Source organism: Suillus subaureus (assembly GCF_016647635.1).
Source record: "Suillus subaureus strain MN1 chromosome Unknown BJ212scaffold_32, whole genome shotgun sequence".
Classification (NCBI taxonomy): domain Eukaryota; kingdom Fungi; phylum Basidiomycota; class Agaricomycetes; order Boletales; family Suillaceae; genus Suillus; species Suillus subaureus.
Window position 1 is genome coordinate 155327 of NW_024538588.1, and position 23326 is coordinate 178652.

At 45.6% G+C, this 23326-nt stretch overlaps 8 protein-coding genes across 8 annotated transcripts; 5 read left to right on the forward strand and 3 right to left on the reverse strand.

Moving 5' to 3' along the window:
• Positions 1–291: 291 nt before the first annotated feature.
• On the forward strand, positions 292–964 carry BJ212DRAFT_1278810 (uncharacterized protein; the record flags this gene model as incomplete). The annotated part of the gene is made up of 4 exons (XM_041331453.1): positions 292–343; positions 413–500; positions 557–788; positions 839–964. The coding sequence occupies 4 exons, from the start codon at positions 292–294 to the stop codon at positions 962–964; spliced, it is 498 nt and encodes a 165-aa protein (XP_041189483.1).
• A 2910-nt stretch (positions 965–3874) lies between these two features.
• BJ212DRAFT_1377622 (SPX domain-containing protein) lies at positions 3875–5989 on the forward strand. The gene is made up of 7 exons (XM_041336525.1): positions 3875–3981; positions 4044–4236; positions 4292–4668; positions 4721–5201; positions 5256–5557; positions 5622–5701; positions 5757–5989. The coding sequence occupies exons 2-7, from the start codon at positions 4156–4158 to the stop codon at positions 5897–5899; spliced, it is 1464 nt and encodes a 487-aa protein (XP_041189484.1). The 5' UTR covers positions 3875–3981; positions 4044–4155; the 3' UTR covers positions 5900–5989.
• A 108-nt stretch (positions 5990–6097) lies between these two features.
• BJ212DRAFT_1448649 (uncharacterized protein) lies at positions 6098–7335 on the reverse strand (the record flags this gene model as incomplete). The annotated part of the gene is made up of 5 exons (XM_041338571.1): positions 6098–6391; positions 6445–6534; positions 6586–6693; positions 6747–7187; positions 7243–7335. The coding sequence occupies 5 exons, from the start codon at positions 7333–7335 to the stop codon at positions 6098–6100; spliced, it is 1026 nt and encodes a 341-aa protein (XP_041189485.1).
• A 647-nt stretch (positions 7336–7982) lies between these two features.
• BJ212DRAFT_584287 (P-loop containing nucleoside triphosphate hydrolase protein) lies at positions 7983–9143 on the forward strand. Its single transcript, XM_041343579.1, has 4 exons — positions 7983–8091; positions 8152–8208; positions 8266–8378; positions 8430–9143. Exons 3-4 carry the CDS (start codon positions 8268–8270, stop codon positions 8844–8846), a joined length of 528 nt encoding a protein of 175 aa, XP_041189486.1. The 5' UTR covers positions 7983–8091; positions 8152–8208; positions 8266–8267; the 3' UTR covers positions 8847–9143.
• An 82-nt stretch (positions 9144–9225) lies between these two features.
• On the forward strand, positions 9226–13136 carry BJ212DRAFT_1377629 (uncharacterized protein). The gene is made up of 15 exons (XM_041336526.1): positions 9226–9346; positions 9400–9531; positions 9583–9695; positions 9748–9834; positions 9883–10620; positions 10672–11014; positions 11065–11125; positions 11175–11315; positions 11370–11401; positions 11452–11541; positions 11591–11764; positions 11819–12125; positions 12176–12251; positions 12301–12341; positions 12390–13136. The coding sequence occupies exons 1-15, from the start codon at positions 9268–9270 to the stop codon at positions 13012–13014; spliced, it is 3039 nt and encodes a 1012-aa protein (XP_041189487.1). The 5' UTR covers positions 9226–9267; the 3' UTR covers positions 13015–13136.
• A 4132-nt stretch (positions 13137–17268) lies between these two features.
• On the reverse strand, positions 17269–18221 carry BJ212DRAFT_1278892 (uncharacterized protein; the record flags this gene model as incomplete). Its single annotated transcript, XM_041331455.1, has 3 exons — positions 17269–17733; positions 17791–17943; positions 18009–18221. Coding segments are annotated over 3 exons (831 nt in total), but the record flags the coding sequence as incomplete, so codon positions are not given.
• A 336-nt stretch (positions 18222–18557) lies between these two features.
• On the reverse strand, positions 18558–18746 carry BJ212DRAFT_1243023 (uncharacterized protein; the record flags this gene model as incomplete). Its single annotated transcript, XM_041329616.1, has 1 exon — positions 18558–18746. A coding segment is annotated over one exon (189 nt), but the record flags the coding sequence as incomplete, so codon positions are not given.
• Positions 18747–20754: 2008 nt separating this feature from the next.
• BJ212DRAFT_1435393 (uncharacterized protein) lies at positions 20755–21606 on the forward strand. Its single transcript, XM_041337723.1, has 4 exons — positions 20755–21010; positions 21062–21158; positions 21206–21374; positions 21429–21606. Exons 1-4 carry the CDS (start codon positions 20845–20847, stop codon positions 21597–21599), a joined length of 603 nt encoding a protein of 200 aa, XP_041189490.1. The 5' UTR covers positions 20755–20844; the 3' UTR covers positions 21600–21606.
• The last annotated feature ends 1720 nt before the right edge of the window (positions 21607–23326 follow it).

A 23326-nucleotide genomic window follows, 5' to 3' on the forward strand; every position in this document is an offset into this window, starting at 1 on the left:
GGATCACAATCCGGAACATATAGCCCGACGCAGCGCTCTTTTTAATGATAATTACATTGACAGATCATGATGAAACCGATCCATATTGGAATCATAGGGAACGGTTGCCATGCATTGGTCCCGTTGACCCAAGTATAGAAGGCATATGTATTATAATCAAGTTTGAACTCATTCTCAAGTTGCTCCGCCTCTTTCATCTCACGTCTCTTCACCTTGAGCTCGCCGCTGACCTCGTCTTTCCTTGATTGCACACTCATTTTTTTCAATCGTTCACCCATTCTTTCAAACGCAATGTTCACCAAAGCAATTGCTGCTATCCTCGCCTTGCCCTTCGTGGCACAACGTTAGTATTTCATTTTTTTTTGTTGCGTCTTTACGGTTGATTCATCACGCGGTTTTTTCTGTTTTGTAGTTGTTTCCGCAGACACCTGCACTCGTTATTACACCGCTCAGGCTGGCGATATTTGTGACAGTATCTCAGCAGCCAACGATGTTTCCACGTACGCCAAGCTCAGTTCTTGTTGAAAATCCTCTGCTGACAATTTTATTCCTGCAGCTACCAGCTTGCTGTCGTCAACGTCGGAATCATTGATGAAGCATGCGACAACCTTGTCGTTGGCCAGAGTTACTGCCTTGGATGGCAGGGAGAGGACTGCACGACCACTTATGTAGTCCAACAAAACGATGACTGCGACATTATCTCCTCCGCCGCAGGCATCAACACCACCATCCTCTATGAAAACAACCCGCAGATCGACGAGTATTGCAGCAACATTTACATTGGAGAGGTACCTCAATATTTCCCAGCTCCATTACAGTTGCTAAGGGTCTCGTTTAGGTATTGTGTACAGCGAACACTGTCCAAGTCCCTCCTGCTCCCGCAGGAACTACCCCCGCTACGTCTATCCCTCCAACCGCTACTCCTGCCAACCCCGACGGCGACCTCCCTTGGTGTGACGAGTAAATTCCTTGATGTCCACTATCCCACTGTACTTTTCAGTGTATGTCGCACGGATTGCCAACTGTGATCAACTGTGATGACAGGCTGGTCGTGTCGTCGCTTTGGTCATCTTATTCCCTTTTTTTCATTTTGAACTTCATATCGCCTTGTTTTTCACAACCAGAGCTACCCCCGGTGGTGGTATACCCAGCATAGTAACTTCATCTCTGCACTTTGTTACCTTGAATCCTTCGCATGTGGCAATTCTGGAAATTCCCTTTACATTCGAGGGAATAGATCGCGGCCTTATAGGGCTTGCCCTTGAAATGACCATTTGTATACGCCGTTGCCGTCGGTGTGATGAGGATATGCGGGAATGCATACCCGTCCGATCTGTAGGTGAGTGAGAGGTTTTTGGCAAGCCAGATTCAGCACAGGGGTCCACCTCGTGGTCCTTAGAAGGACACTCATTTGCGCACAATGAACGATCAAGCGCCCATTAGTGCCCTCTAAATCTATCTACTTCCTGAAAACGATGTGCCTCGGAAAGAAGAAGGAACGTGGGAACTCAAGGCTGGTCAACAGTGAACACGAAGCTTCAAGCTTCAAGTACAGTACTAGTAAGACCAACGAGTTTCAAATTATATCAGGCGCTGAGCTTGGATTCACTCGTCCATCGGCTGTAGTCGGATGACATGGCTTCCAGCTTCTCCTCCATAACATGCACTCAAGTCTTAGTCTCAACGTGGTACTGATTATGAAACCCTATTTTACACCAAGAATGCGAGGATGAACGACTCGCCTGATCCTTATCGGGCGAGGAAAGATGGGTAGATCACATCTATTGATGGGGACGGTACTGCGTAAGACCCCCAAATTTATAGAAGTAAGATCATAGTTCCTTCTAATCTAATGCTGGAACTAAGTGAGTTTTCACATTTTAGACAAAACAATCTATTCCGAATGCGCGTATGATAGATACCAATTAAGTTACGAAGATCAGGCCCGTGCGCGTCCATATCACGTGAAGTGTCCGTTTCAGGTAGGAAAGATTCAAAGAAAGAGAACCAACGCATAGCAAGCGTTGAGCTAAGAATTAACGATATCAACCTGATACAGGGCAGTATCAGGTTTCGGACATCTGGCGAGGGAATGGCGAGAATAGTAGGAAGTACACGCACCTTTGCAAGCTTCTGCCCTTGAGATAAAACAACGAGGCAAGACCGCAGACCCTTCAAACACCATTGCCTTTCAAGCCAGGATAGGAGATAACGGTTCCAGAAAGCCTGGAATTTATGATTGAGTTGATTGTCCCATGAATTCCGAACTCGCAAGAGATGGTCGGCCTAATTTTGACAGGCGTACTTGAGAGCATCGGAGGCTGGTCGACTTTGTTACTGAGCTTCGTTTGCGAAAATGGTAAAGGCATTCATAGCATGAATGATATTCCTGCAGCCTGATGAGAAAATAAACTTCGGTAGTATAGAGGTTCAATAGTCCTGGTGCGGTAGGTGCCGGAAGCATTGGAAACATCAAGAAATCCGGCAAGCCCTTGAACTGCTGGACTACTTGGAGGGACGACGTACAAGGATTTGAATCAAAGCTTGTAAGTTGTGATTCGGTTGCGGAACGATCCAGCTGTCGATTGATGGAGAGTGCGAAGATGGGATGGACGGACGGATGTTTCAATCTATTCTGCTATGGAAAGCTCGTTGGATGGTTATGAAATGCAGTCAAAGGACGGGTAGGCGCTCGCTGTCCAGTGTTTGTAGGAGAACGAGGCTGCAGTGCGACCACACTACCAGTGCACAGCCAGACAGAACCACGTCGGTAGCGCTCAGAGGTGAACTAGAAATCGAGACAGATGTGCACTGTTGTGTGATCCACTAAATTCTATAATTGTGATCGATTGCGTTAGTATTATGAGGACTCTGCGGTACAAATACGAAACATAGTGCTACCCAAGTAGACGCTGGAGATCTTAGTGTCTGTCAAATTCTACTCTAGGCCGACAGGCTTTTTTAAAAAAGCGCGACAGGGTTGGCTGAATTGGCGGCGGCGTCGGTGCATAGCGATGTGATGGGTAGGCTTTCACGTTGTACGTCCCTGTACAACACTATGGTTGGCATTGCTACAAAACGTCTCAAAAGTAAGTTCTCAGTGTGAACTGGCACGCTATTGGTAGTTCTCTGAACATTGAACTCTGACACTGACAGAAAAGTCAGCGCAGAAATAGTGATCAAGTTAAAAGCCGACACTTACTTTCGAGAACCACGCCGGGTAGTTGTAAAGGACATGACGGCTCAAACTTCAAACTTCACAAGCCTCAGGTAAGTGAGTCTGCCTTTGGAGTGTCATCCACTTACAGCTACTGAGCAGGACATTATCTGACATTTCCATCACTGCCATCGAAGGATATGATCAGTTTCAACCAAGACCAGAAGTGTGGATTTTGTTAAGTGGTGAGCAGTACAAGAGATGCTGAGTTACGTAGGAACTCATCTAGGAAATTCCTTTAATGTAGTCCGTCGGCTCAAATCAAGCTCAATAGTACCGTTACATATTGTCGAGATGGTCTTGGAGGTATCGAGACACGTTGAAAAAGGGGAACGGCAGTTCAGGATGACTGATCACCGCGACACGTTCTTTTTGCGCCATTTATGACTAGCGAATGGGAAATCGTGGTGAGAAGATGATACACGCGATAACGATTACTACCACTGAAAGTTAAATGATAGACCGTCTCACGAGATAATCTGAAGATGATGGTGTCACATGACCTCCTATTTTTTACCCAATTCAATTCCAATTTCACAGTACTACTTGTACAGAGTAAGTACAAGCTACCTGCGGGTCTATCCACACTTGTGATTATCAGAGGCCTTCAGAGTGCCCCAGGGAGTTACATGCATGAGGCCTCGCAGCTGCGCAAGGTTTCTATGATGCCTATGAGAAAGTATCATACATCTTGATGCATATGGTTCCTCTTTACCATAACCTCAGGTGGAAGGTCAATTTTCTATTTGCCTGCCTCTCAGGCTGTAGGTAGAATTATTCCCAAGCCCATACAGAACTTAGCTCAGCGAATGGTACAAACTCACAGTGCTGTCAACTTGTCAATGTTTTTCACGCGCCACAAATATTCGGATCTATGACAGGCACTAATAATTAGTCTCCTAGTCAATTCATGCATCTATCATGCACGTTGACACGAAATGCATTTCTCAAAGACATACTCCCAACTGCTGCTCACATTACCCCCAGAGTTGCGTGAAAACGCCATACAATACCGCCAAGTAAGTCCAATGATAGCCAATTGCACAACAATAGCATAATTTAACCATCTGACAGCTCAAGAAACTCATCAACCAACTGGTCCAAGAGCTCTCTTCTCTTGGTCTCAGTCCGATTGTGCTCCAACAATTACTAACACAACAGAATCCTGCCAGTTTGACCGCCCAGATCGAGGAAATACGACAGCAGTGTGATCGAGTTTCTGACAGTGATGGTGACCACCAACGACACGCCACTGTGGTCTACGAGTTTACTGGGACATCCTCTCAGATCGAACCTCGTCTCCGGCTGTCAGTCGAATATCCAACGGACGCTACGGATATTGCATCTGAGCACACGACCACACCGGACAGCATCCTAGAGGCTCTTCAGCTTCATTCCCGAGCTCTAGCAAGCAATACGTCCTTGGTAGATATCTGCTATTCATCAAAGAAGTACGTCCGATGTATTTTTCAAATGCGCTCCCGTTGATAGCTTAGAACCCAGCACCCACAATCTTATCATACCATTACAGTCTGATACCGCGTTCTTTCAACTATTGAACACCGCCCTCGCATCGCTCGCTGAACACCTCAATACTGTGCATGGCGGTTTCACATCTACGCTACAAAGTCTGGCGTATGCTATTAGTGCAACAGCACGTCCCACCTCCTCATCAGCACCTCGTTCCTTCTCGGCTTATTCAATAGCCGTCAGTAACGCTGCTACATTACGACCCCGCTCTGGCAGTCGAAATACGGATCTATATTCATGGCGAGAGATATTCCAGATGTATGTTGAAGGTGAAATCTTTGAGAGCTTCGGGGAGAGAACTCGTGGGGAACGCAGTGTCGAGGAAACTGAGACTCGGATGAGGCGGTTTGAAGAACGCATGCAGGAGAAGAGAAGCAAGCTCAAGTTGGCTGGAAGTAAGGACGCGCTGGATATTTTCATGCGGATGAACTTTTTTATCCTGGATTTGAAGAGGGTGAGCGTGATTTTTGCTGTCAGTTTGTTTAGATATTCATTCTTTGACATGCAGTTCCAATTCGCGAATGCTGAGGCGACACGCAAAATTCTAAAGAAGCATACGAAGCGGACCGCATTGCCTCTTCCTTCCTACCTTCTTTCAGTCTGGAATGGTCCGTTGCCGGCGCCTCCACCACTAGCGGAGTTGGCCTTGTTCCCTCAGCCTTCAACATCTTTGCCCCGACTCCTCGTGCAAGCTATCGGCGAAATTCTACTTCCAATCGTGCCTCACGTCGACGATTATTCGTGTCTTATCTGTACCAGTCTCGCGTTTAAGCCAATCAGACTTGGTTGCAGCCATTTATTTTGTGTAAGGTGATTGCATGGCCATTCTCAGACCGACTGTTACGACCAAATCAACTAACTTGCTTCGTCATAGATGTCTAGTCAAGCTTCAAAGGCTCGGGAAAGCAAATTGCCCTATTTGCAGGGCCCCTACGGTGCTAAAGGCCAACCATAGTGAGTCCTCCGCTCGCCGCCTCATTGTGCTTTTGGGTAGCTTATGTTTTCACAGCCAACGTTGATTATGCGCTCTTGAACTTTATGGCTGACTGGTTCCCCCGGGAGTCGCGTGCGAAGCTGAGTAGTAATGAGCGCGAGGCAGCAAAGGAGGAACTTGAGGAGCTTGGTCTCTCTGAAGGATGTCGAGTGATGTAAACCACGACTGGGACGAGGTTCTTGTCTGCACAGTTCGGACTTGGGCTCTAGAGGTGCGTTGTGATACGCTATTTATATCGGAATGCGACACCTTGTAGGACTGCATGTATTTTGGATGTGGTTAAATTATGTTTTCTATTTAAGCAGAATGATAATGAAGGGGTGTTTGCGATGATAGGAGACGGCGGGATCCATGTTTTATTCAGACTCTCCAACAACATCCTCCATGATTTCTTCTTGCCAGTTTCGGCGCAAGGCATCCAGGAAATCCTGCACGCCGTCACCTTCCAGGAAGCTAGTAAGGTTCATGAGGGAGAGTCCGATTCGATGATCGGTCACGCGATCCTGCGCATAATTGTACGTTCGAATTTTCTCGCTGCGGTCCGCGGTGCGCACCAGATTACGGCGAGTAGCTCTGCGGTTTGCAATGTCTTGTGAGAGCTTTACGTCCATTAGGCGAGCACGAAGGACTTGGAAAGCACGACGCTTGTTCTGTTCAAATTATATGTTAGGGGTACCTTGGCGACAAGATGAGTCCAGGTTACCTGATGCTGACTGCGTTCATCTTGCATGGAAACAGTGATACCGGTGGGTGTATGGGTAAGACGGACTGCAGACTCTGTTTTGTTGACGTGCTGAAGACGGCGATCAAAGTCTATTACTCTATATGAAATCAAAAAGCCCACCTGTCCACCTGCACCGCGTGCACGCATTACCTCGACCTTCACATCCTCCATTTTGAAGAGTTCATCATTCCCGCTCACACTCTCAGCATCTTCGCTCAGTGGCAAAACCTGGAAGGGGGTACACATTACCCATGTTCCAATCGATTTTACTAGATACTCACAATCACTGCAACGGTACTTGTATGAGTCCGTCCACTCGACTCCGTTGCGGGGACGCGTTGTACACGATGTACACCGCTCTCCCACCTTAGTGCATCGTAAGCTCCTTCACCTTTAATCTCGAGGATAGCATCGCGCATCCCTCCGCTTTCTGTTTCGCTGCTCTGTATGATACTTGTTCGCCACCCGACCGAACCGGCGTACCGAACGTATACCCGCAAGAGGTCCAACAGGAATAGAGCTGCTTCAGACCCACCAACGCCGGCTTTCAATTCCAGCAGGGCATGTAAGTCGCGCGTGGACGATGGGGGAACGAGAAGAGAGGGAAACGTTGTAGATATGTGGGTGGATAGGGTATGAGTGAGGGAGGTGAATTCTTCCGATGCTAGGGTGCGCATGGTTGGGTCTGGATCTTGCATGAGGGGTAGTGTTTCTTCCAGGGACTACTGTGGTAGCATTGAGCCAGGGCTAACAGCGATAGGATGAGACATCACAAACCTGACGAGCGTGTGTCCAGTTTGACCATGCTTCGTGCAAGGGTTCTAATTCTTTGAGTTGACGTGCGCGTGTTATGTCTTCTGGAGAGGACATATCCTCAGACATCTGATGAATACTGAGTTGATAGTTCAGACTGCTGTTGATAGTGGTGGTCTTACGTTTGCTAGCAATTCATCCCTGAGTTTGACGCGTTTCTTTACAGCCTGAAGGATGCGAGCACCGTCTTGTTCGATTTTGTGGATGACATTGGAGGAAGCAGGATGAGCATCTGCGAGGTATGGACGGGTTCTAGAAAAGAAACGTCGGTAAGGTTTTAATGGACTATGGCAGCGGCACAGAAAACGGAACATGTGCGTAAAGACTCATGAAAGCCACTGAGCATGTTCTTAAAAAGGTTTTGTTTTGTTTAGAAGGTTTTGGCAAACAACCTTCGGATGAATTCGAAATTTTAAACTTTGCGGTGCACCCTCCATCATGCTCGTTCTACAACAGTGCAACAGTCTTGCCGTTTGGTACATAGTAATACTGTTGCATTGGTGTACTGTGGATTAGCAACTACAAGCAGCTTTTGACTCTGGCTTCTTAATTCTGGGGTTTTACTGGTCTTTCATCGACACTATGCCAGATAGTTACGATGAAGAATCAGCAAAGCCCCTTGATCTTCGACCACCGCGACAATTGGGGCGACCATATTCCTTCTATTTGGTCTGCCTATGGGAGATTACCTTTGAACTTTGTATCACGGCCCGCGCTTCATGGGTGGCACTGCTTCCATCCATATCTGAACCAAGAAGCCAACTCATGATCTTCAAGTCACCTGATACGTCTGTCTCATGTTAGGAGTACATGGTGCGCCGCCGCATGCAAGATCTGTGCGGAGATTCCCTGATTATCTATAAAACCCTCCAGGATCTGTCCCACCTCCCCGCTCGATCTATCCCCGAACCATCCAGTGCTGCCTATAAGGTAAGCTTGTTTCACTCCGAGATTCTGGATGTCAAAAATGACAGGTCATGTTTCAAGTCATGTCTGAACCATATCTCGACCGGTCCAGTGAGACCTGGTGGACCAATCGGGCTCGCTCTCGTAGTGTAGACCCCATTCAATTCGATGACGATCTTGAGCCAAGATCTGAGGTGCGTCTGCGACCTGTGGTGGATCGTTCTAAAGTGAATGTAATCGAGCAGGATCGTCCAGTAACTGGCAGAAACATCGTAATTTTCGGAGAGACTGGAGTCGGTAAAAGCTCCTTGATCAACCTGATTGCAGGCAAGGATATCGCCCCCACATCCCCAGATGCACTTCCCTGCACCACTGAAGAGCATGCCTACGAGGTCGACATACGTGGTCAGAGGTACACCCTGCATGATACAGTGGGCCTCGGGGAGGGAAGTCATGGACCAATGCCAACGGACGTGGCTCCCGCCAAAAAGTTGAAATATTTCCTGAGGAAGATGTCTCAAGAAAATGGTCTGCATCTTCTGGTCTACTGTGTGCGTGGGTCAAGGGCCACCAGAGCACTACGTCACAGTTATGAAACATTTGCTGCGGCGATTGCAGAGATGAAAGTTCCATGTCGTTCTTGCTGTGACATGCGTCGATGACCTGTCGGAAACAGGTGAATGGTGGAGGAGGAATGGGAAAACTGTGGAGAGCCTTGGGATCCGGTTTGATGCTCATGCTTGTATATGTACGCTTCCTGGAGACTCATACCGTGATCGCCGCTACCAGTCAAAAATCGACGTCTGCGAAAAAATCTCCGAATTATGCGACTATGATGGTGTTCGTGTGCGACGCCCACGACGCCAGAGGAGTTTGCCTTTTACGAGATGAAATTTAGTGTTTGTAGAATTACTTACTATATATATCTCACTGGTCTATTTTTTTCTGTGCTTGCTGTCAGTGACGTGTCGGAGCGGTTGTTTGGTTCCGAGGCCTTTGCCAAACACCCCTTTATGGGAATCAGGCTTTGCTTCGTCAATGGTTGGGCCTCACCGGCACGTGCACCACCTCTCGCTCAACCTCATGGATGTCATCCAGTCCATCCTGGTCCGTGCGATGGGCGACGAAGAGCCAGAACTACCGCCGGGATCACCTCCAACATGTAGGTTCAAACCAGAAGTAAACTTGTCAATCTCACAAACTTGCTACCTCTAGTCAAGTTCGAGGGTCCATGGTTTACGACACAAATCTTACTCTCTTCCATCATAGGACTATCATCTTTCCTTGTTTTCTCGTACTGTCGCAAGCGATGGCCATTGTTATTTGCACCAAGAACGATGCTGAAGGGTATGTTACATTGTTGCTAGGTAGTATGTGGTTGGAACTAATCTCCCTCAGACTTCTCACCGCACGAGGCACATGCTCACGAGGCATTTTTTGGGTGGATTGTTCCAACTATGAAAGTGTCCGAGTATACTGTGCTGCAAATTGTTGGATTGGACGCGGCAGTGGCAAGTTTGACACACAACGCGTATGCTAAGACATCACTCACGTGTCAAACAGCTCCTTAGCTTCCTCAAGACCTCCTTTTACCTCTTTTCTGTTTGCTCTTTATGTGCTGTCACGGTTCTTATGCCCATTAATTGGAATGTATGTATTTTTGCATGTCTGAGAAACACCGGTTCATGTTACTTGTAGAACAACATCGGCATTGGAGGAGGCACTGACGAGGATGATAGCGATTGGCCGGGATTGGTCACCACTGGTTTTGACGACGATCCTATGGCACCCGGACGGGAGTGGCTCGACCTCATCAGCGATGCTAACTCATATCTGACGATTCACTTTCTCTTTACGTACCTTTTCACTTTCCTGGCGTTGCGATTCCTTTATAGGAACTACCGTCGCTTCATTCGCTCGCGTCAGCTGTTCTCCCTCGAACTGGTTCATTCTATTCCCGGACGGACTGTCATGGTAACTAGCCTGCCTAACCATCTTCGGTCTGAGCGGGCTCTCGCTGAGTACTTTGAAAACATGGGGCTCAGCGTTGAGAGCGTGACGGTCTGCAGAGAAGTCGGTACCCTGAAAACCCTTATTGATCTTAGGACAAAAGCATTGCTAAAATTGGAGAGCGCATGGACGAATTACGTGGGGAATCCAAGCGTGGTGGAATCATACGACCCGTCCGAGAACGTCATTCCCCACTTCTCGGATGGAGAGCCGTCACTACTGGAAAATCAGCAGGGGCGTTTTGTCGTACCACATCGCCAGCGTCCGATTACGAGACCGGGATGGTTCTCCAGAAAAGTTGATGCACTTCAGTACCTCGAGACAAAGTTTACGGAGGCCGACGAGAAAGTCAGGAGGTGGCGTCGCATCGGGAAAACGAAGGCAACGCAAGTCGCTTTCGTTACATTCGAGAAGATGTCCAGTGCAGTAGGCGTCGAGTTTATTGACGCTTATGGCCCTCCACTAATTGCTCTATAGCAAATTGCTGTGCAAGCGGCGCATTCATTTGACCCAGGGGAAGTAAAAACCAACCCAGCCCCTGAACCGCGAGACATCGTTTGGTCGAACGTTACTCACACTCCAGGAAACCTCTTGGTTCGTGAGGTGTTTGTAATGGGTTGTGTATTACTACTGCTATTCACCTGGATATTCCCGATCACCGCGCTTGCGAGTCTGCTGAGCTACGAGGAGATCAAGAAATTGATGCCATGGCTTGGCAGGCTCATCGATAGCAACGACAAAATACGTGCTATTGTACAGAATTCATTGCCGTCTGTCGCCATGACTACGCTGAACGCACTTCTACCCTTTATCCTTGAAGGTGTGTTGTCCTACCGGACATTTGGCGCAGCTTATGATTGGCATGACTAGCTTTGACTTATATTCAGGGGTACAGAGCACGAAGCTTGATCGAATACTCTCTGATGCGGAAGTCAGTTCATTCCACTTGCCAGAAAATCCACTTTCTGAGACTTTGAAAGATACTTCTTGTTCCTCCTCATCAATGTGGTGTTCATCTTCCTTTTGGCGAGCACGTACTGGCAGTTGGTGCGCGAACTCGCCAACTCGCCTGCGAAGATCCCGGAAAAGCTAGCTACAGCGCTTCAACAAGGAAGGGCAAAGTAAGTGGCAGCATCTTTGTAATCTGTACCTTTTTATTTATGCACGTCCTTTAGGCACTTTTTCCTTTCGTATGTTATACTCCAAGGTGGGTATATACTCTTTCTGTTACTTGAGAGTGCTGAATTAGAACGACAGGTTTTGGTATCATGCCACTCCAGTTACTTAACCTGGGGGTGATAATACCCCGGATGATTTTACGCATGTTCAGGACTCGTACACCTCGAGGTAAGCACTTCTACGCGTCAATGGTAAACCTAATTCTTAGTCTGGATAGATTTCGCTGAGTTGAATGCCCCTCCCATGATTAACTATGGTGTCGTATACCCTCAAGCGATTCTCATTTTTGTTGTCACCATCCTGTACAGCGTCGTCCAGCCCTTGATTGTCATCTTTGGTGCAATCTATTTTGGAATTGCCTACTTCGTGTACAAGTACAAGTTGTTGTTTGGTGAGTAGATTCAAGCTCTGTTTCGCTGGAGGGTTTCTAAGCTCGCTGGTTCAGTGTTTTATAAGCCCTACGAATCTCAGGGTCAAGCATGGCCTCTCACGTTCGTCAGGCTCATCTGGGGCATACTCATTTTCCAAACGTTCATGATCGGCATCTTGACCTTGCGGAAATGCTATATTATGTCTTCTCTCCTTGTTCCGCTGCTTGCAGGTACCGCAATCTGGTCCTGGTACATCTATGAAACCTTCAAGCCTCTCAGCAGTGCAGTGTGTCTCAGTTCTGTGTGCGAGGTAGAGCGTGGCGAAGATTCAGCAGATGTAGTGAGGTTGCGGGAGGGGCACCCAGTGACATGGTCGCAGAGGTAATGTCCACAAATATTTCTGTTGGATCCTAATGCAAACCTCCTTTCAGCAATTTGATGCGTCGGAGATACGCACAAAACGACGATATGCTCTATGTTGCTCCAGAAGACGAACGGACGGACTACGTAGGTAATACGATATGCGGAAAGAACGTCTGACCTACTCCTCTTTCAGTCACAACCACCTATGGCTAATTGGTATAATGGCGTGTTGAAGTGAGTTACTTGTTTCGATTAATTACCACGTATTCATCCCTTATTTAGCACCGGGAAACGAAGATACGGACATCCTGCTCTGACTGGCGTGCTTCCTGAGCCCTGGCTTCCGTTGAAGAAAGGGCAAACCCTTGTCAATGGGCACCGTGCAGGAGGGTCAAGAGCGTCTCCATATGTCAACCAAGGCATCGTTCTCAACCTACGTAACCGCTACACCATGCTACGAGGAAAGATTCGGGCATCACGGCGATCTCGCCCCGCTACTGATGACACTCTTACCGAAATGAGTGCCTCTGAAAACCAGGATGGTGTTCCTCCTCCAGATGCTGGACCTTCAAACCCATGGGTGGATACACGCACGGCACGAGGATCTCAGCCGCATAGCAACGTCAATCACCGCTTGAGCTTCGATCCTGCTTCCGGTGTTATCATGTTACCAGAAGATGGTGATTGGTTGATAGACGACGACTCCGACGATGATTACGGGACTATGAGTCCTACGCCTGACACAGTCCACAGCCCGAGTAATGCATCTCAGGAGAACTTGTTATCTACTAACGGTCAATCGCCGTCCACACCTCTCGCTTCGCCCGGTAAGCGACGATATGGCACATATTACCATCACCCTGAGCGTCGTCGTACGATTCCTGGGTCTTTTCCCTTGCCAACATGAACACAATCTTACTTCCCTCGTATCCTAGATTTGCTTCCAACATGCCATATTGCGTTCCTACCTTACATGCTCTTGTGAAATTATGGATACTCGAAATTTATAAATATATTTCAAGAATGTGACGAAACGACATTTGAGTAAGGAGGCGCCCAAATTCGCATCATAGCATCTGTTGTATCACCATTTGTGGCAACCTGGCACCTCAATGCTTGTAACAAGGTCGGTCTTCTTGCTGATTTGTACATGGATGGACCATAGCACAAATCACCGGTCAACTGTCAATCGGGTGGCTGTGTTTCCGGAAGCATTCAGGCACGTCGCAACTCCTCAGATGCTTTGGACGAGCAGGAATCTTACTGACATTTTCGCGTACAGTAGCAAAAGCTGAATGCCCCTGCGGCATGCACGTACAGCCTCATGTGACCCATGCGATACGAGCATTTTGGTTCGGGCCTTCCTCGAACATCATCAGAGGCAAATCATAAGCTAGAGGCTGACACGATTCACTCAATGAAGGATTTCCAGTTCTATCATTGCACTGAGCTCGGACCGCACAATTATTCGTGCCCTGACGCACTGATTGAAGGTAGCGATCGATTTTCTCGCCGCAATTCAGATCAGGATGCACTGATCCTCTTCACCAGAACTGTTGTATGTTCGCCTGCATGATCGGTCCATCCTGTCAGGCCGACACGGAACTTCCGTATATCATTTCAACATAAAACTTATAAAGTCCCTCTGCCAAGGTATAAAGTCACCACACGTTCTCGCTCAACTTGTCCTACCCAGCAAATCTCTATTGACATGCAGCTTTCTTATTTGATCATCCTTGCCTGTTCCATCTTTATGGGCGTCAACGCCTCAGCTTCCCCAGCATTTGCCACTAAGGATTGCATCGGGAACTTGGAGGTCTGCGTGGAGGATCAGGACTGTTGCTCTGGCTGTTGCGTTGGTTATGTAGGTGGCCTCGAAAGCGGCTTATATATGGTCATTGATACTTGTGCCCTACACAGGTCTGTGTGCCTTGCTGAGTGTCGGTGAATCGTGGAGGCCATCCAGGCTTTCCGTCCCGCGGTAGGCGTTTCTGAGTTTTGTCTGACATGATACGTGATGTTGAATACGTGTAACTCAGGGACTTGCTTGATACTCCTTGACGTCGGTGGGACATTTGAGTAGATGAAGTTGTTGGATGTGACACTTGGTTCTCCTTTGTTGGGTTATATACAACTGATGGAAGTTCCTTGCGGTGTCATTCTCGTCTCAAAATGTGTAGGTACTACCTGTAATCACTCGCTCTTGATTGTGTGATAGATGAGGTCTGGTGGACAGAGAACCTTGACCGAAGAGGGATTGCGCTCTACCAGGCTACATTCATGTCACTTCTGAGCGCAAGGTCTCGAGGAGAAAGTTCCAACTCGCCAAGTCCGTCACGTACTCGGTTTCCTGGCACGTGAACATTTAAACACTTGTAACACGCCTCGCCGTCGCAAACTGTTGGGCGTGGACATAGAAACCAATCGAATATATTATTGTGTGTATACCGAAGACCCATCGTGGGCTTGTCAATTGGGGCATCATTCACGAGGGTTCTCATTATGCTGTTGAATCTGCACAAATATATGCTGTTGAATCTGCACAAATATTATTTGTGTCCCCCCGAAACAAAAATGTGTGACCCCTGGGAAAAATGTGTGCCCCCCCGAAAAAAATAGTGTTGCCCCGAGAAAAATGTGTCGCCCCAAAATTATATTATGTCTCCCCCCAATACAAAGCATGATTCCGACAATTTATGTATGTTTTTTTTATCATGGTAAGGCTCATTTCCACTCGGACTTACAAGAAATAAATCAATTAAAAAGATTGTAGTAAGAGACAGTTACTATGTACGATTAACAGAATATAAACCACAATAGAGAAAAGTGCATTTAAAAGGAGGGATAAATCTGTAGTGTCAGTTTGTGATAGGAAGTTGGGTATGACTTGGATGATATAGGTGCAAAATAATTACAAATTAAATGATAGGACCTAGAAATCAAAGAGACAATTTCCTTCCCATGGGTTATTGAGACTGGGATCAATAACAAAAGACCCAGAGGCCTGTAAGGTTGGTGTTGCAAAAATTTCACCAGTCTGTGATGGGGGTGTTGAGACAGGCCCAGGTGACTCAAAAGGCTCGAAAGGGGCAAGGTCAGCCTCCACTGCTACCTCTGGCTCGGCTACAACCTCATGATCGTCTAGCTTGAAGGAACTGAAGAAGTTATTAGGGTATTCATCATCACTTGCAGTTAAGTCAACTATAGTGGCTGATTTGGATAAGTTTTCAGAGTCTGATGCTGGCAGGATCTCATCGTCAGTTCCTGTCAATACTGATGTTCGTCATGAGTCTATTGACAATCAACAAACAAAACCAATGGACTGTACCTTGACAATATTTGCTTTTTTTGGGGGGCTTGGATAAGCTTGACTTGGATGAGGAGTTGTCATCTGAGTCATCAGATATGCTCTCAGACTCAGTGAGATCATGAGATGCAGATCTAGATGGGAGAGAGGGCATCTTATCCTTCCCTTTTGATTTCGCCCATCCTTGTAACACTGATGTTGGGATGCTCTGGTGAGTGGCTATGAAATAAGCTATCAGTAGTCTGTGTGAAGTGAATGAACTAAGGACTGACCTAGAATGACCACATTTTCTCGAAATCCACCTCTTGTTACGGTGAACTAGGATAGGCGCAACAACAGATACTCGATAAGAGTAACGTCTGAAGTTGGATCAAGACCTCACAAATGTAAGGCTTCTTAAGACAAGTCAAAGAGAGTGTCTTCGACTTGAATATCAGTATCAGACGACTTAGGATTGGAGGTCCTAAGCGAAAGATGTTTCAGGTGAGAACCTAGTAGATTAAAGTGAAGTTCTACTGAGTACATGGCTGAGTTTATATAGACGTAAGTACTTTAGGGCAGGTATGTATACGTCAGCGATGAGTCAGGAGTGAGTCATAGAGAAGAAGAGAATGAGTCATCTAGCGACGGCAGCAGCAATCGTGATGTAATACAGATATGGTAAGTCTAGTGATGGCACAACAATACGCGGTCGTGATGTAATACACAAGAGTAGAAGGAAAATGAATAGGGGTGAGTGTTTACTGTAACACCTCTCTTATTCATCCTTGCATTTCGTGCCACCGATGATCCATCAGGGAATTGGATACCAGGAGGGATTACGATTCTTTGCTTCTCCTTGACACAAAGATAGTATTGGGGCAGATATTGAAAGATCTCATCTTGGTGCTCCTCGTAATCTGGATTAGGCAACTTTGGCAAGGCATTGAGATAAAGGAAGAGTTGTGGGAAAAATTTGTGAAGCTCGAGGTCAAAGAGCATGAAAGACCAGTTCTTGCTGATGACAATACCATCAACATGATCTGTGATCACTAGTCTCATGACTTCAAGAGTCTGGACTTCCACCAGAGTTGGCATTTGAGGATTGTGAAGAACAGGTGTCAGAAGGGGGATGTATGAATGCAAGGTCTTCTTAGGCTAACAAGGTTAGAATCAGTAATCTCAGCCAATAGTAGTTGCAATATCAACTACTTACCTGTTTTGTCCCACAAGGAATGAAAATGATTTCGCCAGCTATAAACTGGAAGTCAAGAGGATGAGCTGACTTTGACTAGTAAAAAAGTATTCCAAGTCCATGGCATAAGCAACAACTCCTTTTCAAACATGCTGGCACTTACTTTGGGGACCACCTGGGCCTTAGACCTGCTGTGTGATTGAGAAGCAGACTTTAAACCTTGGTTGGCCTCACTATTGGCCTTTCTATAGGCAGTTGAAGATCCAGCTGAACCTCCGAGCAATTCCTGCAGAATAGAGTTAACTGCTAGTGTTGAGCTTGATTTTCTAGAGGTTTCCATCTGCTTAGACTCCAAGGTAGAAGGATGCAAATTGGAACCAGATGAAGTTTTATGAGAGCTGCTGGCTTGTCACTTATGCTTGAGAGCCATATGAAAGAATTGAAAAAAACAAAGAGTAGTGAAGGAGTGACTGGTAGAGACAGGACAGAAGTATTTGAAAAAAAGAAAGTTGATTGTAGATTGTAGTAGTATGAAAGTGATCATAATCGAATTCAACCACATTACCCATCATGTGATTTGTGGCTGCTCATGTCATATAATTGCATAGTCACTTTAAACTTAACATTGTCAATTCAGACTGATCACTCTTATATTGATAGTCTAGATATTGTAATTGTAATTAGCCATCAGAATCATCATGATCACCAACACTAGCAGTAGTACTATCTGTGTCACTATCTGATTCAACATCAGTACCAGCAAGCTCCAAAAGCCTGATCATAATATCAAGTGCTCGATACCACTGGATTGCCCTAGGTTGCCAAATAAAGTCAGGTAAGGGAATTTGTAGTTCTTTGGTACCTTGTTGTCCTGATTGAATTATTTCATGTGAAGGATACTCATCATCGTCCCATTCATGTGGAAGGATACCAAATCCATCTGGGATATGCTCTGCCTCTTGTACTTGATCAAGGGCTTGACAAAAGGTATCATAAAGAGTAGCAGAGTGAAAAGGACTGGCATGTTTTGGGACATGGACAGGCTTATGGTGAAAATGGGCATTGTGATCTGCAGCAATAAGCTGGGGAAGCTCTTGTAGATCTTCTGTACCAATGTCCTCTGCATCATTAATATCTTCCCATTCCTCTTCTGATTCTTCATCGTCTGATTCTCCATCAGTAGATCCAGAAGCTGAGTATACCTCATCTGAGGGATGACCTGCTCCAGTTTGATGGGGTGCACGATGAATAGGCCTTCCTGCAGTTCCATAGTATTGTCTGATGATATCAGGATGGACTCCTTCACAATCGTCAGCATATAGTCCATGCTTGAGCTGGCCTATAAGCCTCATATCCTGATAGATACAAAATCAAAATCAATTTATTTAGCTGGCTGTGTCTGAGCTATTAGATGACATACATTTGGGCTCTGATCATGTCCTTCTCTAGAGATAGGGTGTACATTCCATTCAGCTTGAAATGTGTTGCAGTCAGACTCAATCTGTCTGAGGAACAGCTCATGTAATAGCCAAAGATGCTGGGCATTAGATACATTGAGTCCATGAAGCCTCTTGAGCCAGTAGAAAAATGCATGCCACATGTGAGCAAATTGAGTGCCGACCTCAACCCAGGATCATTCAATCCTGCTGTTGTGAGTTGATCTAGCAAGCAGCAGATTTTAGAACAACTAATGTAAGTAATTAAAGTGTGGTTACTTATGATCCCCACATAAAGCTTGCATGGTTAGGCCCTCTAGTCATGATCATATAAACTGATACCTTCTTGTTTTCTCTGCCTCTATCACCTCATACTCTTGAAGGTGTACCATAGAGAGCAACTGCATTCAAAAACACCTCAAGCACTGTGGATGCACTATTGCTTGTGCTGGGATGAATGGCGACCATCTAAAAGTCAATATCTATCAGATATGGGTGGCTAGTCAAGAATAATAGCCTACTGTGCGACAATACCCATCAATGATACCATGGATTACGATACCCCAACGAATCAGCTTATGGTGACCATCCATGTGCCACAGAGCATTCGGCCGTGAAACCTTGTACTGTTGCCATTGAATCATAGTGCATTGTTGGAGGACAGTTCCTAAGGGATCAACATGGTGGATAGAGGCAGTAATACACTGCTGCTGTATCTGCAAGCCCAGCTGTCGTAGATGGCCAGTAAGATAGTGAACTCCAGAATTTGGTTTCATCTGATGAAACTCCCAAACAGCATGATCCAGGTCAGCATCCGAGATTAAGCTATACTTGTAGCTAACATTGTTCCGCTTCAAGTAGGAGTGCAAAGTATTACAGTGGATACCCATGACTTGTGCAAGTTTGGTTTGTTGTAGATGGCGACCAGGAGAGGCAAATTCATGCAACAACTGAACATTTGGCACCTTATGTGGTCTCCCTGGTTTTCCGGTGTGTTCAGTAGTGATTGGCTGTGGAACTGAAATATTTGATGTTTCACTGGCAAAGGACTAGATATTAGAACTACTGCAGTAAATATGGTAGGCTTACCCTCCTTGTGCTGTTGTTTCAGCCTGCTGCAGCTGCTTCAGTAGCATTCCAAGTTTTGCTGTGACTTGAAGAACCCAGGACATAGGAATGCCCTCTACCAAAGAAGAATTCTCCAGTGCATGTAGTAGTGGTATGGCATTATTGGCAATGGCCTCAGCATGAAAATGTATGTGGTGCAGTTCACTGCAAGTCTGGAGTGCTTGCAATGCATGACAATAGATATAGAACAGAGTGTCATGGGCTTGATGCAGATGATCAGGCCAGACACCTGAGCCATCAATAGGCTGTGGTAATGGAGGTAGATCCATTGTAGCTTGAGTCAGGTTAACACAGCACTTTGACCGATATTTGTTATGTAATCATCCAAGTGTTTACTGTTGTTGATTTGGTCAATCCATGGTGGGTGAGATGATATGAAGTTCATCTGGCCATTATACAAGCCCACCTAGTACTATCTGAAGCTCTTATCCACCATGGATGTCAATCAGAGATTGGTTCCTCACAGGCATGGTGAGTTTTGGTTCGGAGATGGAAACATTGTCTTTTGAGTAAGTTCTAAAGTGAATGTCTCTTGAGTTTTGCTCAATTTCTGGCTGGTTTCTGGATTACTTCTACCACAAACTAGCAATACCTTATTTTGTATACATTGAAGTGTACTTGTTCAGCATTCTCCTGCTTTGGAAGCAATTTTGGCTATGCCATCAAGTTATGATACTGATGGTACAGAGCAACTTCCCATTGTCCTACATCAGATCTCAGAGGAGGACTTTACATATTTTCTCAACTGGGTTTACCACATGTATGTGTAGCCATGATATAGATTGTATATTATAGAGTGGCTTAATTGGTGTGTTCTAGCAGCTCGATTTCTCCACCACCTGAGGAACAATTGCTTGTTGCTATCCTTAAGGTTTCGCACCTGTGGATGATAAGCAATAGCATCAAGTTCACTATTGATGGGCTGGAAAACCTTGCCCTGCAGCCTACTCGCAGACTAGAACTTGCTCGGTTATATTCCATACCCTGGTGGATTGCTCCGGCAATCTGCGAGATCATATCACTGTCACTTGTGAACACTACTGATACCAGGGCTGCTCAGATGGGGTTCAAAGTATATACAATTATCGCTCAGGCAAAAGAGGTGATAGAGCAAAAACAATGAGCATTGGCAGCTTACCCACCCTCACTCCTTGTTTCACCATCTTTCAGCTGCTCAACTCACTTACATAGCCGGTGCAAGGAGGCATGGTCAGGATTCTGGTGGAAGAAAGTAGCTTGTGCGATCCTCCACCCAACAAACCCACTCCCACTGGCACAGACCCTCCAACTCATCATTGAGGCCCCATTACCTGATGGTATGAATATTGCATGCAGACAAGCTATGGTTGATGCGATGATAGAATTAGATGGGCTCAAGGTCAAGGAGAGGATTATCAAGGGGGTCATAAGAGCAGTCACTTTGTATTTCAGCTCCCTGTAACATATTTCCAGTAGAAACTGTGGGTGTGACGATAGGTTGTTGCATAGAAGCCAGGATTTTATGTCAAAAAATCAAAAAAAAAAGCATAAATGTAATGAAAATGAGCAACAAATGATTAGAATAACCTCTACAGTGAATAACATGACATACCTACTCATGGGGGGGAGCTGATTCAGTTTGGCTGGAATGCAGGTCCCCACCATGCACATGTCTTTGGTCTGGTGAATAACCTTACCAATAAGAGGCTTTTGATGACTGCAAGGCAGGAGAAGGACTCTTGTGCTTTAGGAATTTTGGCTTTGAGCTGGAATTTGCTGGTAGCTAGTCTCCCTGCTGAGGTCAGTGCATCCTGTATCAAGGCAATTGATGGGGCAGGCCTGCCTTCCATGACCATCAAAGGTGATGGCTCAGGTGAGTGTCTTACATGTAATCTCCATGCTATGATAGGGACTCATATATGATACCTAGACTCTGGGTATACCCTGGACTTACCTAATGGTCCTCTCTGCTTTTCAACAGCTAAGCAGGCTCCCTCTGAGGGATACATGTCTCAAAACTACAAATCATAAGTGTGTTGCATCTCATTAGAGTCACTCTTGATGTCACCTCTAGCCCCATTCACACTGACCAACTCTATGCCCCATATGCAATGAACTGGGTTACTCTTCATAGTATCATGGATCCAGATCAATGCCAGCTTCATGGTGATTGTAGTTCTGGTGGGAATTATGTTGATGTCTCACTCAGGGTGGTGGTGAAATGTGCCACTGACACAGTCATGGTAAGTTTGTCTCTCTTTGTGATACAATATTTTTGTTGATAACATGTGTGACAGAGCATGCAACCCAAGTTCAAGCATGGTACGACCCTTGCTCGAGAGGGTGTCTGCAGGCAAGGAACTGCAATCAATTTCTCAAGGCACATTAAGAAAGCATTCGACAAGGCAATTGCAATTGAAGGTGATGTTAAAGCAATGGTGACTCAACTTGTAGAGGAGAAAAAGTGAAATTATGGATTGTATCAAGTAGTCTTCTAGTTGCATACAAACCGTTTGGAATTGCACTTTGTTTTTTGGGGGTGATATAATATTTTTCTTGGGGCGACACTATTTCTTTTGGGGGGAACACTATTTCTTTTGGGGGGAACACTATTTTTTTCGGGGGGGGGGCACACATTTTTTCAGGGGGACACACATTTTCTTGGTGGTCACACATTTTTGTTTCAGGGCAACACAAATAATATTTGTGTCCCCCCGAAACAAAAATGTGTGACCCCCGGGAAAAATGTGTGCCCCCCGAAAAAAATAGTGTTGCCCCAAAATTATATTATGTCTCCCCCCAAAACAAAGTATGATTCCAACAATTTATGTATGTTTTTTTTATCATGGTAAGGCTCATTTCCACTCGGACTTACAAGAAATAAATCAATTAAAAAGATTGTAGTAAGAGACAGTTACTATATACGATTAACAGAATATAAACCACAATAGAAAAGTGCATTTAAAAGGAGGAATAAATCTGTAGTGTCAGTTTGTGATAGGAAGTTGGGTATGACTTGGATGATATAGGTGCAAAATAATTACAAATTAAATGATAGGACCTAGAAATCAAAGAGACAACTTCCTTCCCATGGGTTATCAAGACTGGGATCAATAACAAAAGACCCAGAGGCCTGTAAGGTTGGTGTTGCAAAAATTTCACCAGTCTGTGATGGGGGTGTTGAGACAGGCCCAGGTGACTCAAAAGGCTCGAAAGGGGCAAGGTCAGCCTCCACTGCTACCTCTGGCTTGGCTACAACCTCATGATCATCTAGCTTGAAGGAACTGAAGAAGTTATCAGGGTATTCATTGTCACTTGCAGTTAAGTCAATTCATCAGCAAACTAGGATTTTCGCCACAAGCCTCACAGGCCTTACAAGCACTCACAGGGTTTCACAAGCATCACAAGGTTTCACATATTCCTCTTGTTTGAGTAAGCTTGTACATACTGTACATACTGTACAGAGACTTAAATTTTTGACCAAAATGATAGTTGTAGCCCTTATTAAGTGGAGCCTATCCATGGTCTCATGACATTTTTTGGTTAAGATCCCAATAAGTTATAAGCAAAATACTAGAAAGTGGTGGGTTCAAGAAAGTTAAGGCACAACTTATTTACATAAGCAAGAATGCGAAAATTCACTAAGTCTCTGCCAGCCACATCATGCAGCTTTGTTTGGCACTGCTTATATAAGCAAAAATGCGGTCAACCAAAGTCTTTCTCACTCACTGTCTTTCTCTAATAATTTTCAAGTGTTTGCCTCTCTTCTCTTCTTCTTTGATGTTGATGTTGATGTTGATGTTGGAGGTGGGTGGTGCTGGTACTGGTACTGGTGTTTTGAACTCTGGTGAGTCTTTTTCTCTTTCTTTGTGTTCAACTCTCTGACATTGTCTTCCTCCTCCTCTGTCTGGTAAGTTCCCTCTTTATAGCTATCTCCCTTCCTCTTCCTCCTCTAAGTTTCGCATTTTTGCCTCTTTGGTAAGTCTCTCTCTCTCTCTCTTCTTCTCCTTCCCTCTCTGATCCTCTCCTTCTAGCTCTCTTACCTCCTCCCCAACAACTTTCGCATGTTTGACTATTTGGTGAATCTTCTTAGTGAGTCTCTCCTCCCCTCTCCTTTTCTCCTTTTCTCCTTTGATTCTTCTTTTGACCTTAGATTTTCGCATTTTTGTCCAGTTTGGTAAGTTTAATCTTTAGT